The 15,633-nt window shown below is 41.5% G+C and overlaps 1 protein-coding gene across 1 annotated transcript in view; it reads left to right on the forward strand.

Moving 5' to 3' along the window:
* The window catches only part of OLFM4 (olfactomedin 4), a 22,434-nt gene that overhangs the window by 4,310 nt on the left and 2,491 nt on the right, over positions 1–15,633 (forward strand). Inside the window, exons 2-4 of the mRNA XM_006776941.2 lie at positions 2,039–2,188; positions 8,438–8,650; positions 9,611–9,770. Coding sequence (XP_006777004.1) covers positions 2,039–2,188; positions 8,438–8,650; positions 9,611–9,770 — 523 coding nt within the window. The remainder of the gene's footprint in view (positions 1–2,038; positions 2,189–8,437; positions 8,651–9,610; positions 9,771–15,633) is intronic.

Below are 15,633 nucleotides of genomic sequence, written 5' to 3' on the forward strand. Positions count from 1 at the left end.
AGTCCGGTGGAATTTGTTAAAATGTTTCAAACTGCAGGCTCAGAGGCCTGCAGCGGCAGGCAGGGAATGTTGGAGTCCTTGGTCACTGAAACAAGCAAGCCTCATGTTAGTTTCAAACTGCCTGCCTGCCAGCCGCCATCTTGGCTGGCAGTTAATTTGCATATCTCGCTGATTAGCCAATGGGAAGGGTAGCGGTCGTACGCCAATTACCATGTTTCTCTTTTATTCGATTAGATTTGCAAAAGTCAGAGATCACTGATGGAATAAAAACATCTAGGTCCAGCTTGCTTAGGAATCATGGAGGTTGGTGGACATTAATGCACAGAACTCACAACCTTAGCTGCAGCCAGCTGACCTCCTAAACCTTGAGGGGAATAGCTTGGATTTATTTTACACTCTGCAAACCATTGCTCTCCCCTTGATAGTTTCAGAAACAGATACTTTGGGTTGAGGTCCACAGGTGAACTTTGGGCTGGTGGGCAGATGTGATCAGTGAAAGGCACAGCCAGGTGGCTGGCAAGAGTTACTCTGCAAAGCAATAGCAGTAATAAAAAGTGTTAATTGTGGCGAGATCCCATTGGGGAAGTTCAAAGGGGACAAAAGAAAAACCACATCTTTCAAACCTGTCATTTTAAAATATGCAGTGGCGAGGAAGTGTGAGCCTGAATATTTTAAAGAAACATCAGATATTTTAAAATGGCTTTTCTGAAAGTGGTAAGTTGGAAAACTTTAAAAATTTGCACAAAACCTTCAAACTCATACATTGTTCAGTTGTTTTTTTTTTTTTTTTTTTAACAAATGGCTGGTTTGTTTTCACTTTGAAGTATGCTAATTATATCATTTCCCAGGTGAAGAGAGGATATGAATTTTCATTTGTATTTTCACTGTAACCCATATCCTTGATGTTTTCTTCATTCCTATGGTTGGAGGTGGGGATTGGGTTGGGGTTTGGGTGAAGGTGAGAAAAAGAAAATGAGTAAGTAGAAGGGAAAGGAAAGTAACATGTACTGATCGCCTACTATGTGCCCTGGAATTGGTTTACATCACACAGTTAATTTTAAGAGCAACCTGGGAAGTAGATCATCTCTATTTGCAGATAAGGAAACCGAGACTTAAAGAGGGAAGTGACAGGTGTGGTAGGCTAAATAGCCATCTCAGATGGTGACTAAAGAAAAACTGAATTTATTTAGGGAAAGGGGGTGAGGAATGGGATATCCAAAGCAAGGGCTGCACAGCACCAAGCCAAGGGGACATTGGGTCAATGGTGGCAGCACCCAGGAGCTGGAGTTTCATCCTTATATGCAGTCATTGGTGGGAAACTTCTGTCGTCTGTGGGTTTGAGGGCTGAATGAGGGGCGGGATTGGAATGCAGATAGAGTGCAGATGCCTTCAGGTGCATTCAGGACAGTGTCCATTCCTTGTCTGGTCTGACTCCTGGTGTCCAACAAGCTTTTTTCCTGGTCTCTTGTTCTCCTGTGTAGGGACGCTTACAATGACCATTAAGGATTATGTTGCCCCGTAGTCTGTCAGATAAGTGGTAGAAATGGAATTTAAATTTAGGGCTCTCATTCATTCTTTATTTCCCTTTCCTTACAAAGAGACAGTAATAGTTTCCTTTAAGGCGCCTCAAGAAGGAGAATTTTCTGTTAGATGAAGGTGGCTAACACAGTGGTTTAGCCCAACAGGTGGGAATGTGGATAAAATGCAAAGAGTAGTTACTGCCCGTGACTCATAGCAGTTGTAGCTTGTTTCTATGATTCTATTCATTTATGTATTGGACTCCACTTGCTTGCCTCTAAGCCAGTGGTTCTCAACTTTGGCTGCACATTAGAATCACCTGGGAATCTTTTTAAAATCCTTGGAGGATGAGGCCAAGAAATCATGATTTTAAAAAGATTCCCAGATAATTCTAATGTGCAGCCAAGGTTGAGAACCGCTGCTCTAAGCACTCTTTTGACAAGTCAATTTCTGTCACTCCAGTTGCCAAAAAGCTCATTTCTCAGCTTATTAATGATGTTGAACTTATTTTTATTTATAGTTTTCCAATTTTACCGGTTCCAAGGATGACCGCGGGACCTGCCTGTGCTCTGTTGCCCTGCCAGACACCACATTTCCCGTGGAAAGAATGGAACACTTGGAAATCACAGCACGCATCCTTTCCCAGAAGTTCGAGAAGGAGCTTTCTAAGGTAAGCATTTCCCCCTCTCCCAACAATATCTTAATAAGAACAAACAAACAAAACAGAAAACTTTAAAAATTAAATTTATTGTGGTAACATTGGTTAACACCCTTATGTAATTTTCAGATGTACATTGTAATTCAACATCTGTGTACTCTATGGCATGCTCACTACCTAAAGTCTAGTTTCCTTCCATTGCCGTATATTTGACTCCCTTTACCCACTTCACCTCCACCCACCCCCTTTCTCTTCTGGAACCACCATTCTGTCTGTATCTCTGAGTTTGCTTTTGTTGTTAGTTCACAAAACACTTTTATTCAGGACTTTCTAAGCAGCTGTTCTTCACAGTATCACAGACAGCATGTTTGCATCTCTGGAGGATTTAGCGTTTATTTACAGCACACCTGTGGAGTTCTTTACAGGAGGAGAACTGAGGGCATGGAAGACATGGGATGGGGATTCTTCATGCCATGGATACACTAATGTCCGTATTGTGGTGCTCATGCTGCTGGAAAGAGACCTGGAGCTCTCCCTGCAAACCCCAAGCCTACAATCATTTTTGTTTCATTGCTTTTAATTCCTTTTGGTCTTCTTCTTGGTCTTCCCTCCAACTTTGCTTTCTTTTATTTCCTCTCCTCTATCCCCTTTATGTTGTATTTTATCTTCCTTTCTTTCACTTTTTCTTCCTATGCCTTTACTCCTTCCCCTTTAAAAAAAAAAAAAAATTCTCTCTCTGCCTCAGCCCGTTCTCTTGTCCATTCCCCCTAATCTTTCTTTCCCTTTCCTTATTTTTTTTAAAGCTCTTTTTGGTTTTCTCTTACTTTTTGGAAGGCCCCCTTCTCTTTCTCTTCCTGTTCTTCTTCCTTCTCCTCCTTCTCTCCCCCAAATCTTCTGCCTCTTATACTCCTTCCTTTCTTAATCTTTTCCTTTATTTTCTTATTTCTTCTTTTCAATTTACTTCCCCCCCCCCACTCCTCCTTTTGGTGGTTATCATTTATTGTCTCAGTGGGAACAGTACATTAGACATGTCCAGCATTAGACCAAAAATTAAGGCTTCCCTGGGAATCTGAATCAAGACTAAAAGGTCACTCAGCCTCGGTAGAGACCTTGACTCCACCCCCGGATTAGCCCTTTCCTCCAGGGGAGGAGGTTTCCTGCAGGGCCTGCCTTCCTCTGAACTGGCTGGAGCAATGGGACTTGGCATTCCAGTTTTGACCCTTTCTACCTTTTTAGCCAACTTAAAAATCAATTAGAAAGGCCCCCATTTTCTGCACAGGAGAAGTTCATGCTAGGCTATTATCACATTATGCATTATTAATTACAAATCCATTAATTTACAAGGAGCTCTGGCCTACCTGCAAGATTCAAAATAAGTTTTCCTGAGACATTTAAGTTTAGCTACCACAATATCCAGCATAGTTATCCTTTAAGACAAAAATTATGGTGAAGCTGACATCCTGCTTTCAGCCTGAATTGGTAGATAAATATTCTAAATTTAAATGAGTGTCCAGGAAAATGTGTTTGACAACTCCAGGAACCTAGCTTTTTAAGAAATAAAATGTCCTTGAATTAATCAGCAGAAAAGGCATAGCACTAAATTATAAATTCCAACCGTTAATATTCATAGCCTTATTCCAGCATAATCAAGTGCAGATAAGAAGTTATGCATAAAAACATAACAAGTGGAGGAAAATCCTAGGTAAAGATCTCTTCAGTCAGTCATTTGCTTTGAAATGGTGCAAGCTCCTGATTTGTATGTCTCCTCTGCTGGCAGGAGTGTGAAGGCAGTGTGAAGCCCCTGCTGCTCCAGAGAGCATGTAACTTGCCAGTTTGTGAATATGGGGCATTTAATTCCAATTCTGTGAGAGGGGCAGGTGGCATCTGCCTTGCTAATAATTGGCAGGGAGGGAGTTTGGAGTAGATGGGAAAACTTTTAGTTCTGAAAATGTCAGTAACTTGACCTAAAAATATTTGTGATGAAGGTCTAAGAAAGAAATAGTCCTGCCTGTTGAAATTTGCATATTAGATAGGTGCTACAGTTGATAATAAAAATAATGTTAACATGTTATGTTTGTGCTTTTCTAAATGCTTTTTCTATTCTACTTTCAAGGCAGATAGGCCCGTTTTCCTTCCCATTTTAGGGAGGAAAAAACTGAGATTCATAAAGGTAAAGAGACATAAAAGTAAAGGTCATTGCTCTCTGAGCTGGTTAATCCCAGTTCTCTTTCCTCTCAGCCATACTGCTACCATCCTCCAGTGCAGACCCAAGAAGAGAGGGTCACTAATGCCTTCAAACCCAAAGTTATCTCTTCAGCTGAGGGCTTTTGAATTTCCAGGTGAATTATTATAGCTGTCCCTAGGTTGCCTTGGAAATCACCGTTTATCTAGAGGCCTGGGGGAGTGCCCATTTGGGCAGGCCAGTAGAAAAGGGTTTTCACTGCCTTTCATTGATTCATTATCTGGCAATACACAGAGAAGACTTATGTCTCTGTCTAAGATGCTGAAAGCGTTTTATACTTTTCTGTTGTTTATGATATGTCCTCTTGTGACTATACTTAGGAAGGGGACGACACAAAAGGATTTTATTTCTCTGGAAGGTTATGTTTTTTGGGTCAAGTTATTTAATACCAAGCATTTGCTAATAGCTCTTCATGCATGAGAAGGTTGAGGCAGCCTGCAAGACATTTAGGCAACTCATAAACAAGCAACATTGATTGAGCAATGTTTTGTATAGTGAAATATAATAAATTGAAAGGTCAGATTGAAGAAAACCAAAATCACTGTTTCTCTAATAATTGCTATAATTTATTGGGCATCCATTATACCAGGCACTTAATACATATTATCTCTAGTCTTCACAATAATCTTATATCTTGATACCTTTATCCCCAATTTATAGGAAGAAACTAAAGCTTAGGGAAATTAAGTGATTTGGTCAGATTAGAGTTCATGTGGGTGTAACTCTGAGGTGCTTCATATGTTGTGGTGGTCAATTCAAGCTCATATAATCTCATTGCATTATTTTGAAAGGTATTATATATATGTATATATAATATATAGATAGATAGATAGATAGATATAGATATAGATATAGATATAGATATAGATATAGATATAGATATAGATATAGATATATATCTCAGCAACCATTACAATGAAACAACTGGAATGACTGGAACGGCCAGTCACTATGATGTGCACTGATCACCAGGGGGCAGACACTCAACACAGGAGCTCCCTCCAGCCCTTAGGCCCCAATTGCTGATGGGGCCTATCGGCCAACCTCCTGGTCCTTCCCCCTGGCTGGCAGGTCCTGATCACCTGATTGAGGCTGAGCCCTGGGCTGGGACAGGGAATCGGGGGTGGGTGGTGGCAGATGCAGGCAGTGAGGGAAGGAGGAGGGGGGGAGGCAGGGAGGCAGGGAGTCAGGGAGGCAGGGAGGCGGGGAACCTGATTGGCCCTGATTGCTGGCCAGGACCCCACCCATGCACAAATTTTGTGCACCGTGCCTCTAGTATATAATAGAACCCTAATATTCACATCGACCAAATGGCAAAACGACCGGTTACTGTGACATGCACTGACCACCAGGGGGGCAGATGCTCAATGCAGGAGCTGCCTCCTAGTGGTCAGTGTGCTCCCATAGGTAGTAGTGCCACTCAGCCAGAAGCTGGGCTCACGGCTGGTGAGTGCAGCTGCGGTGGAGGGAGCCTCTACCACCTCTGTGGCAGTGCTAAGGACATCCCCAAGAGATCCCGGACTGCGAGAGGGTGCAGGCTGGGCTGAGGACCACCCCTCTCCTCCCCAGTATTAAAATAAGAGTATGCTGCAAAGTACATTTACTTATTTCAAATAACTTGGCCATAGTTATGATCACAGATTTTGGAGAACTGGTAGAAACACGAGCCAGACTAATTCTTTAGTTTAATAGCCTACTGTATTGCATCCTTATTTATTGCAGGACCTCATTTATTGTACAGAACAACAACAAACATTCCAGAACAAATCCCTAAACAAACTTTGATTCTTAGAACCCATCGATGACATAATATGTATACAACAAATATAAACATGGATGCTCTGAATGTTAGGCTGTGAATTGAAGGCCAGCATAGATGAAACTTCTAAAGCTCAAACTTGTAGTGATGAGGAGGAGTCTTGGGTAGAGATATTGACACAGGGATATATCTCCTTAAGGCTAGACATGCATTCTTGCCATACATCCTAGGGCAAGTTGGGCTGCCTCAGCTAAGACTGCAGCTTCCAGAGAGCTGGGATGTTCTCAGAATTTTCCATGCCATCTCAGCATTAAAGATTTGTACATGTGAAAGGTTTATACTAACAATCCACTTGGATTAGTAAAGTTCAGACAGTGAAGTTTTTCTGGTTTATCCTCAAATTCTCCCCTGTCTTCCAGAGCTCCATGGATGATTCCAGTTTTCCTGAACACCACTGAGCTTTCCTTTCACTCGCAGCTGAAAGAACCTAAACCTTCCCCAGCTAGCGCCGGCACACCACACATTCTCCTAGGAAACAAACTCCAAGTTATGCCTTGGTTTTCAGAGAGAGCTGCATTTCATTTAGCACAGATGACAGTTGAGTCACTCATTTTTGTAGAACAACAGCTGCGACGTGCCACCAAAATGTTCCAGGAAAGTGGAGGGTGTTTCATTTGTTCTAAGAGCTGGCAAGGCCAAATGCCAACGGGAATACTCATTTCACAAACTTTTATTTCTGCAATGGATTGGCACTTTATTATTATTATTTTACCATAGGCAAGGTTTTATGCAGAATTTTTTTTTTTATTTTAGAAATTGAAACCTGGTTACGTTATATCTGCGTTTGTACTTTGGAGGGTCGCTTATTAGGTTTCATACATATATATGTGTACATATTTAACCTTCTTATCTGCCAAAATATCACCAGCCTGATCATCCTCTGGGTGATGGCACATCTGATGGCCATGAGCATCAGTTGCCTGAGGAGATACATGAGCAGTGCCAAGGGCTGCATTTTCAACTTTCATTAAAATCCTCTTCGCCTGAAGCCCTGGCTCTTTAGGTCTGCGCCCTCTGAGTCCATACTAATTTGCACAGTGAGGTTAAGTGGAAGGGCTAAAATGACAGAAGTTAGGGCTGCCTTTAGTATTAGAAGGATTAGAGGCCAACATCTGGCCCTGAATTCATCCAGGCACGGTGGGTCAGCTACTTGACATTAGCATGGTTTGGGGAAAAGTATCACTTATGTTCAAATTTCTAAAAAGAATGTAAAACCAGCAACTTATAATGAGCAGATCCTTAAAAAAACCCTGAAGCCATGGCATTTCTTTTAGAGATCAGACACAGAAAGAACCAACTGTGTTTATTGAAATATCCATTTGGCGATTCCAATTATACATTAAAACACCAAGGGAATTTTTGGAAGTATTTTAATGATCAGACATTTAAATATATGCAACAAATGTGTAATTTTAAGGTCTGATTGCAATTATCATTCTTGGAATAAATATGGGTACATTTAATGAAATGTGCACTTTACCAGTGCAGTTGCACATACACTTACATACTATGTAGTAAGTTGAGTCTTTATCTCATTTTCTAAAAGGCAGAGGGGCTTAAAACTCATTGCATATGGTGACCAAGGAAAGAATTGTACTTAGTGCATTTCTTCTTCTAGAGCAGTAGTTCTAAATGGAGAGAGAGTGGTGGTAGTGGCGATGAAGGTGAATTTGCCCCCAGGGAACACTTAGCCATCTCTGAGACATTTTTGGTTGTCACACCTGGGGGATGGGTGAGTGCCTTTGACATTTGGAGACCAGGGATGCTGCTAAACATCCTGTAATACACAAGAAAGCCTTCCACAAGAAAGGATGATATAGCCCCAAATGTCAATAGTGCTGAGGTTAGGAAACCCTGATTTAGAGCATGTGCTTTGAAGGGAGAGTTGATTCAAACAGTTTAGTTTGAAGAGCTGATATCTTCAAATATTAATTCAGAGATAAAAATGTACTGGCAAAAGATGATTCTGAAACAAAATTATTTTTAGTCTATATAAGTGTAAAATAAACCTCCCCAATTGTAGTAATATTTTTTTTTAGTTTTGATTTGGCTAGATAAAAACATATATTGTGAAATATATTTTTGATCCATTGCTTTAATGCTTAACAGCAATCAAATTGCCTCCAAGGGTGTGGTAGTGGAGGAAGACTGTATGATCCCACTCTGAGAACTGACTTGAGGTTTTTTTATTCCATTTTAGGTCAAACAGTATGTCCAGTTAATCAGTGTCTATGAAAAGAGACTCTTAAATCTGACTGTCCGAGTAGAGATCATGGAAAAGGATTCTATATCTTACACTGAGTTGGACTTTGAACTGATCAAGATAGAAGTGAAGGAGATGGAGAAGCTGATCATCCGGCTGAAGGACACTTTTGGTGGAAGCTCAGTAATTGTTGACCAGCTAGAAGTAGAGGTAAGGGGTGAACTCACTTCTCAGTGTATTAATAATAAATGTCCTCAGTTATCAGCGGTAGGTTGAGGATGTACAGATCTCTTTCTTCCGACTTCTAATTCTGCACTGTCTCATGATCATGTGACATATTCCAGTGTTCTGCTGTAGATGGTAAGTTAAGGACAAAGGGGACACACTGACTGAGGAGCAGGTGCCAGCTAATGATCAGGGTCCTGCCCCAGAGCCAAATGACATTTACATGTCTCTAGAAAGGAGATGACATAAAACAACTTTGTGGACAACATAGATCAAGTGTCTTCTCTGTTCTGGATTTATCCTCATGGGACTAAAAGCCACAATTTACCTGATTTTGGACTCACTAGATCTGTTTCTCCTTTTGGATGATCATGTAATCCTTGATCCCTCTTGGAATTTCTTTCTACATACTGGCAACCCGTCTTAAAGGAGGTTCTTCTGAGCATGTTTTAGTGAAGACTTTTAAACTCTGTGGATAAAGACCATGGTTGAGTAATTTATATCAAGGAGAATTTACTAGCACAGTCATGACATAGGCTATAATTGAGAATTCTAGTCACATATTTTAGAATTTAAGTTTTTTTCTGGCTCTCACCACTCATTAAAAACTTAATTATGACACAACAGGAGTAAACACGCGTTTACAGAAGAAGGTTATTAGAAATGAACGTTAATGGACATTTGTGGATGCTTAAGACTGAGCCTGTGCTCTATTATTGAAGCTGTTAAAATCTTTGCCATTTTCTTCTCGTCACACACATCTGTCTGAGATCTGACAGGCATTCACGCAAAACCATAAAATGTATTCTTCCAAATGAAACCATTCAGAAGAATCTCGGGTGTATTCTCCAGCGATGTTTCACTAAGTGACAAACTCAGCCTCGGAATGTTTATGAAAGAAATTGCACAATAATATAAAGTCACTCTGAATTTTCATTTTCTTAGATAAGGAATATGACTCTCCTGGTAGAGAAGCTCGAGACACTAGACAAAAACAATGTCCTTAGCATTCGCCGAGAAATCTCGGTGCTGAAGAACAAGCTAAAGGAATGTGAAGCCTCTAAAGGTGAAAACACCCCTGTCGGCCCCCCTCCTCCTGCTCCAGGTAAGCATGTGGCATTTCTACCACTTGAGCCAGGCCCCCAGGGGCCTTGCAGGGTTGCTGTTAGGGTTAATGAAACAACGCTTGAGGAGCTCAGAGCTCTATGATCGGCACTTATACTCTGGCAGTTATTATTACTAACGAGGATCATCGAAATGAAAACCTTGCTGCAAACAAAGGCAGGGCCAGGTCCTTGGCGCTTCAGCACTTCCCTCTGGCGAACAGAAGCCAGCCTCTGCTGCAGCAGTCAGCCCGTCCTTTAGAGACACCTTGTCACAGGGAAACAATTGCTACAGGCCGTGAGCATATCCGTCTGAATGAGGACTGTATCTTTTCATCAAATGGCCAGCTTTTGCCATTTTCATTAATTCCTATTGTTAAACCTGTTTCCTTTTAGGCCCCGAGTTTCTGGATCCTTGTCAGTGTGGCTGGCTTCTTTAAGGCTTTAATTAGATGCTGCCATAGTTTTAAGCCTCTTGGTCCTGTTCCTTCTGCTGTTGGGAATCTGTAGCAGTGTGACATTCAGAGGAGGTTTAAGACAAAGGCCATGTTCTGGCCTCTGTAACAAAGTGAGGCTCTGGGATCTGGGATCAGTGGTGTCAACATACATTGTAAATGAGAGCTCGTTGTGCTAGGCGACCAAGGGCTCCTTGAGAGCAAGAGTCGAAGCATTGACACCCTCTGGTAATACCTGAGCAAGACTTTCTTCCTTTTTTCTTCTCTTTCTTTTTTTAACCTCAGCAAATCTTCCTCAGGGAATAGATTTTCCTGGCACAGTTTCCTATGCATCCCTTAGATTGAGGACATTGTGGAGCAGCAAGAAACATTCAAGGTCACCTAGCCCAGGCCCATCATTTCTCAGAGGAGGGGACTTAGATGGCTGCTTTTCCCTAGCCACATAGGTAGTGACAGAGCTGAGGTTGAAATGCAAGGCCCTTCCCTTCCTGGTCCTCTCAGGGCCTATAGCAGTGATGGCGAACCTTTTGAGCTCGGCGTGCCAGCATTTTGAAAAACCCTAACTTAACTCTGGTGCCGTGTCACATATAGGAATTTTTTGATATTTGCAATCATAGTAAAACAAAGATTTATATTTTTGATATTTATTTTATATATTTAAATGCCATTTAACAAAGAAAAATCAACCAAAAAAAATGAGTTCGCGTGTCAGAGACACTCCGACTCATTTTTTTTGGATGATTTTTGGTGTCATAGGTTCACCATCACTGACCTACAGTGTCAGGCATCAATAACTCAAGGGCAGTGATGCGGGAGAAAGAACACTGCTTAGTATCTAAGGAGGAAAACAAGTGAGTCTGTTGGATTATTTTCATTAAAATACTTTCTCCCAGAACTTTCCCGTAGGTCCTCACACTTACACTTGTGTCAGCCATCCCAGCCCAGCTGTGTTGTTTAAGCAAATTGGACCCAGATTTCCTCTCACTTTTCTACAACTTTGGCTGTTCCTGGATCCCAGCCAAGCCACTTGGCCCTCCTCCAGCTTTGTTCATATTATATTTATGATGTTTATATTAAACTGACTTTTTGTCACGCTTTTAAATCAATTTCTTTCACTTGCTCTCTTTCTGTTTGGATTGGTTGATAATGCAGAATTGAAAAATCCCCAGGCTCTACCAAGTTGTGAGCCTGTGGAGACTTTAATTAAAGTTCCTCGCTATTGTGGGACTTTAAAATCTGGCCTCTCTGCTGTTTGGACTGCAGAGTTGCACTGAACAAAAGAGCTTGCATGCAAGTCTCAGCTCTGAAGTCATTCTGTGCCCTCTTGGCCCCTCCCTTGCAGCTGTGGCTTGCTATCCCCATGGTCAGCTTGATCTTAGAACCAGGACATGCAGTGAGGGTTCAATAAAGTGCACTTTGCATTTGCTTTATGCTGCAAATGGCATCTTTTTCTGTTTCATTTCATAGAACTTCCTAATCTAAGATAATTGGCCTGCTGCTCATTAACTTTTTTCCTGAAAACAACTGACTCTGTTGCTCTGTTTCCCCCTGAATCTAAATGACTGCATAGGCAAAATGTGATGGAAACATTCAGGGGTTGATCACCATTGTGCTCAGAAATGCTAGGCTCTGTGCTGACACAGGAAGGTGCTCAGTAAATGGTTGGTTACTGACTAGGGTGTGAAAGATTTGGGGTAACCTGCTAAAATCACAAGCCTAGGGGAAGAGCAGAGTGTTGGGTAGCATATATTCAATAATTCAGAGTCAATTTAGTTTTAATTATTTTATAATTATTACCATTTTGATTGCCTAATTTTTACAAGTCAATTATATTCTCCTTTTGACTCTAAGTTCACTTTGTCCAGGTGAGAGAGCATATTGATAGATCTAAGATTAAGTTTCCTCTGCAGGTATATAATCTTGAGCTTTAAAGAAAAGTGCTAACCATGATACTTTATAAAAGCCAAGTTATAGAATTTAAAGTTTCATCATGTGGCTCCCCAGGATATTTTCAGAATGCCATGGCAATAGCTAATGAATTACATGGTGAAGAGATTGCCAATCAAGGCTACCATTGTGTAGAGGTTCCTTGTATGATGTTCTAGGAAGTGAACACCAGGGTCTTCAAAAAATTCAGATATATAGCAGGGGAGAGGGCTGATCTTTTATAAATAAGGGTAGATAAACTGGTTTTGAGAGATTTGATTGGTGATTTATTCCCTTATTCCACAAACACTGTAGGGCTGGCCCTGTTCTGAGTACTGGGGTTACCAGGATGGGTATAAAACCACTATCCAGGAAGGGAGACAATCACATAGACCTTCAGTAGTAACATGATAGTTACCATTCATTGAGTTACATGTACCTACCTTTTCTCTATTTCTCCGAACAGTCCTGCAGAGTTGGTATTAGTATTTTTCTTAGAGGTTAAGTAACTTGCTAAAGGATACACAACTAGTAAGTATTGGAGTCAGGACTGAATTGGAATCTGCCTGGTAATATTTTCATTGTACCAGGCTGCCTTCCATAGATGCTCTAATAGAGAGAGGTACACCTGTGACTCCTGGAATGACAAGAAAGCTCCAGCCACTCACCAACCAGATTAATACCAAATTACCTTCTCTTCCTTGCTTGTGGAGGAGCTAAAGGGGCACTTTTGCTCTCAGTTCTATGCTGTGTTCTCTTCCACCAGAAAATGCAAAATGATTCATTGTTTTTTCACAGTTCTTGTGTCATGGCTGGGCTATAGGTTGTTATGCCAGTAACAGGGTAAAGTTGGGATGGTTGGGTAAGGAAGGGAATGGAGTATCTCTAACATATCCCTGAAATGAAGGAAGAGACCGGGAGGAGGGTCTGTATAGGGGGGATGGAGAGAAGCTTAGGGTAGGTGAGTAGGTGGGGGCAGGGTTGGGGACTCTGGCTGGGCTGGATGAGCAGTGGGTACTGGCTGTCAGTTTCAGCATTGTTTCCAAGAATGTTTGCTGCCAGGACCCAGGGAAGTCCACCATAGCTTTGCACGGCTATAGCCACATCTGTAGTATTGGCAACAATGACTAGTTTTTCCCCTGCATTCACTGTTTACCAGAGCCAGCATCCTAAAAATGGCTCAAAGGAGATAGAGGATAAAGTAAAGATAACAAACAAAACAAAACAAAAATAACAAACAGGAGATTATTTAGGAATGTTTGGGAGGTGAGGAAAAGAGATTTAAGTTCATACAGTTTTAATATTTATACCAGGTATAATTTCAATTTCATGGCCAACATGTGAAGTGATGAACCATTACTATTATTAGTGCTAGTAGTCGTGGTAGTGATTTTTAAGAAAAGATTATTTTGGTTCCTTCATATATAAGGATTTCCACATCTAGGACAGAGTAGTTTATTATCTTTAACCCCATGGTGATGATTGAATTAATTATATGCATCATAAATTTTCTTTAAATATTTTGTGGCTATTGGCTTGGGATATTTCCTTTCCAGGAAGGCATGATTCAATTAAGCAAACAATTCCTTTCCTAAGTCTTCCCACCTGCAAGAAAAAAACGTCTTTCTTTCATTTCCTCAGGGCGAAAGGTAGTTGAATAAATAAGTTCTTAGAAAGATATTTTAACTAGAAAATTCAGTTTGTAGCATATGAAAACTCGAATACTTTTTGTTATCATTAAGCTGAACACACCGCTAACTTTATTTTAATAATTTATACATTGTTTCATAAACAAAAGCAAACAAGCATTCATCTGAGAGATCACTTTTAGGAGAAGAAATAATAATTTATAATTTTATTTATTATTTCTTTAGTGGGAGCAGTCTCTTGGCTGAACACATGTTGCTTTTTTATTTATGAAATGGGGCATGCATTATTAAAATAAACCCACGACTGTGTTCTGCTTAATGATATGCAAAATTATTTGAGGTTGGGTACAGAGTGGTTTCATTTCTCTACCTGTTGTATGGTTGGCTGGCTTTCCCACCAACTGCAATTTATGAGAGCATTTAAGGAGCACGTATTTAATTCTGGGACCAAAAAACACCAGCAGATTGGAAAAACAAAAGCAGGATTTCTAGTAATGTTTTCACCTCTGAGCAGTCCTTGAGTGAGGTGGGGAGAGGGAGAGACATTTAGCAAGGAGGAGAATGGGTCTGGAGCAGAGACTCAGAGGCAAAGTTTTGCACCCCTCACCCCAATGCTAACCTCAGCCAATTCTTTGGAGCTCTGCTTTTGGCTCCAGCTCACTTCATATGCTCTCCAAAGCTCCCCGATTTTCTCCAAGCATTTAAAGCCAGAGCCAGCAATTCCGGCTCTGCTCTGTCCTCTCTCACCTGCTCTGTTCCAGGCAGCAGGATGAGGCAAAATGTCCTAAAATGTACTTGAAGTTGTATTATTTTTTTGTGGTATCCAAGAAACAATCTCACCCATTTTTAAGGGTATTTATTAAGAGCCCAGAAAAATGTGTGTTCCACTCTTTGAATATTATTATAAAAATATGGACGGATTCATGCACAGGTGGGGTCCCTCAGCCTGGCCCGTGCCCCTTCTCAATCGGGGCCCCATCAGGGGATTTAGCAGTGATGAAGCAGCAGGCGTCCAGGGAGGAACCCCAGCCAGGGCTGGGCACAGTTCCTGCTGCTGCCACTCACTCGGCTGAGCAGTGCTCGCACTGTGGGAGAGCACTGACCAGCAGGGGGCAGCTCCTGCATTGAGAGTCTGCCCCCTGGTGGTCAGTGTGCATCATAGCAACCGGTCGACCAGTCATTCCTGTTGTTCGGTTGTAAGGGTTGTTAACACAGTTTGGGCTCACAAGCATTTTAGAGGAAATGCAAGGTGAAGGGCCATTTACCCAGCTTAAGTCATTCACCCAAGTGTTACAGGGAATATCAATTCAGTGGACCAGTGAGTCCGGTCCCACTTGACTGTATACATTGTGACAACGACAGTATATAATGGGAATGATGAGGCACTTGCCTGTCATTCTGTGGTGCAGTACAGTGGTTGCCAACCTTTTGGACCTCATGGACCACCAGTGGTTCATGGACCACTGGTTGGTGACCGCTGGTGTAGTAGAACACCTAGCAAGACCTTCCTTATAACTCTGCAGCAAGATAATCACCAAGTGATTTATATGATGGACTATGCTTAGGGCACAGAGCAGGCAGTGTTGCCCTAAAATAACTCCCATGGCTTCTCAAGGCTGAAATCCCACCATTATAGAACCATCTTTCTGTATCTTTAAAATATCACATTTAAAACTTCTTTGATTAAGATTAGCTTGGGACAGCCTTGGTACTGGGTGTGGATATGCACTTGGGGTCCCAGGCAAAGGGAGAAAGGTGAAGGGAAAGGAGAGCTGCCTGGGACAATCTTCTCCTTCATCACATTCTTCCTGACCCTGGCACCTTCTGACTTTAAT

The sequence above is a fragment of the Myotis davidii genome, unplaced genomic scaffold, assembly GCF_000327345.1.
Source record: "Myotis davidii unplaced genomic scaffold, ASM32734v1 scaffold105, whole genome shotgun sequence".
Lineage (NCBI taxonomy): Eukaryota > Metazoa > Chordata > Mammalia > Chiroptera > Vespertilionidae > Myotis > Myotis davidii.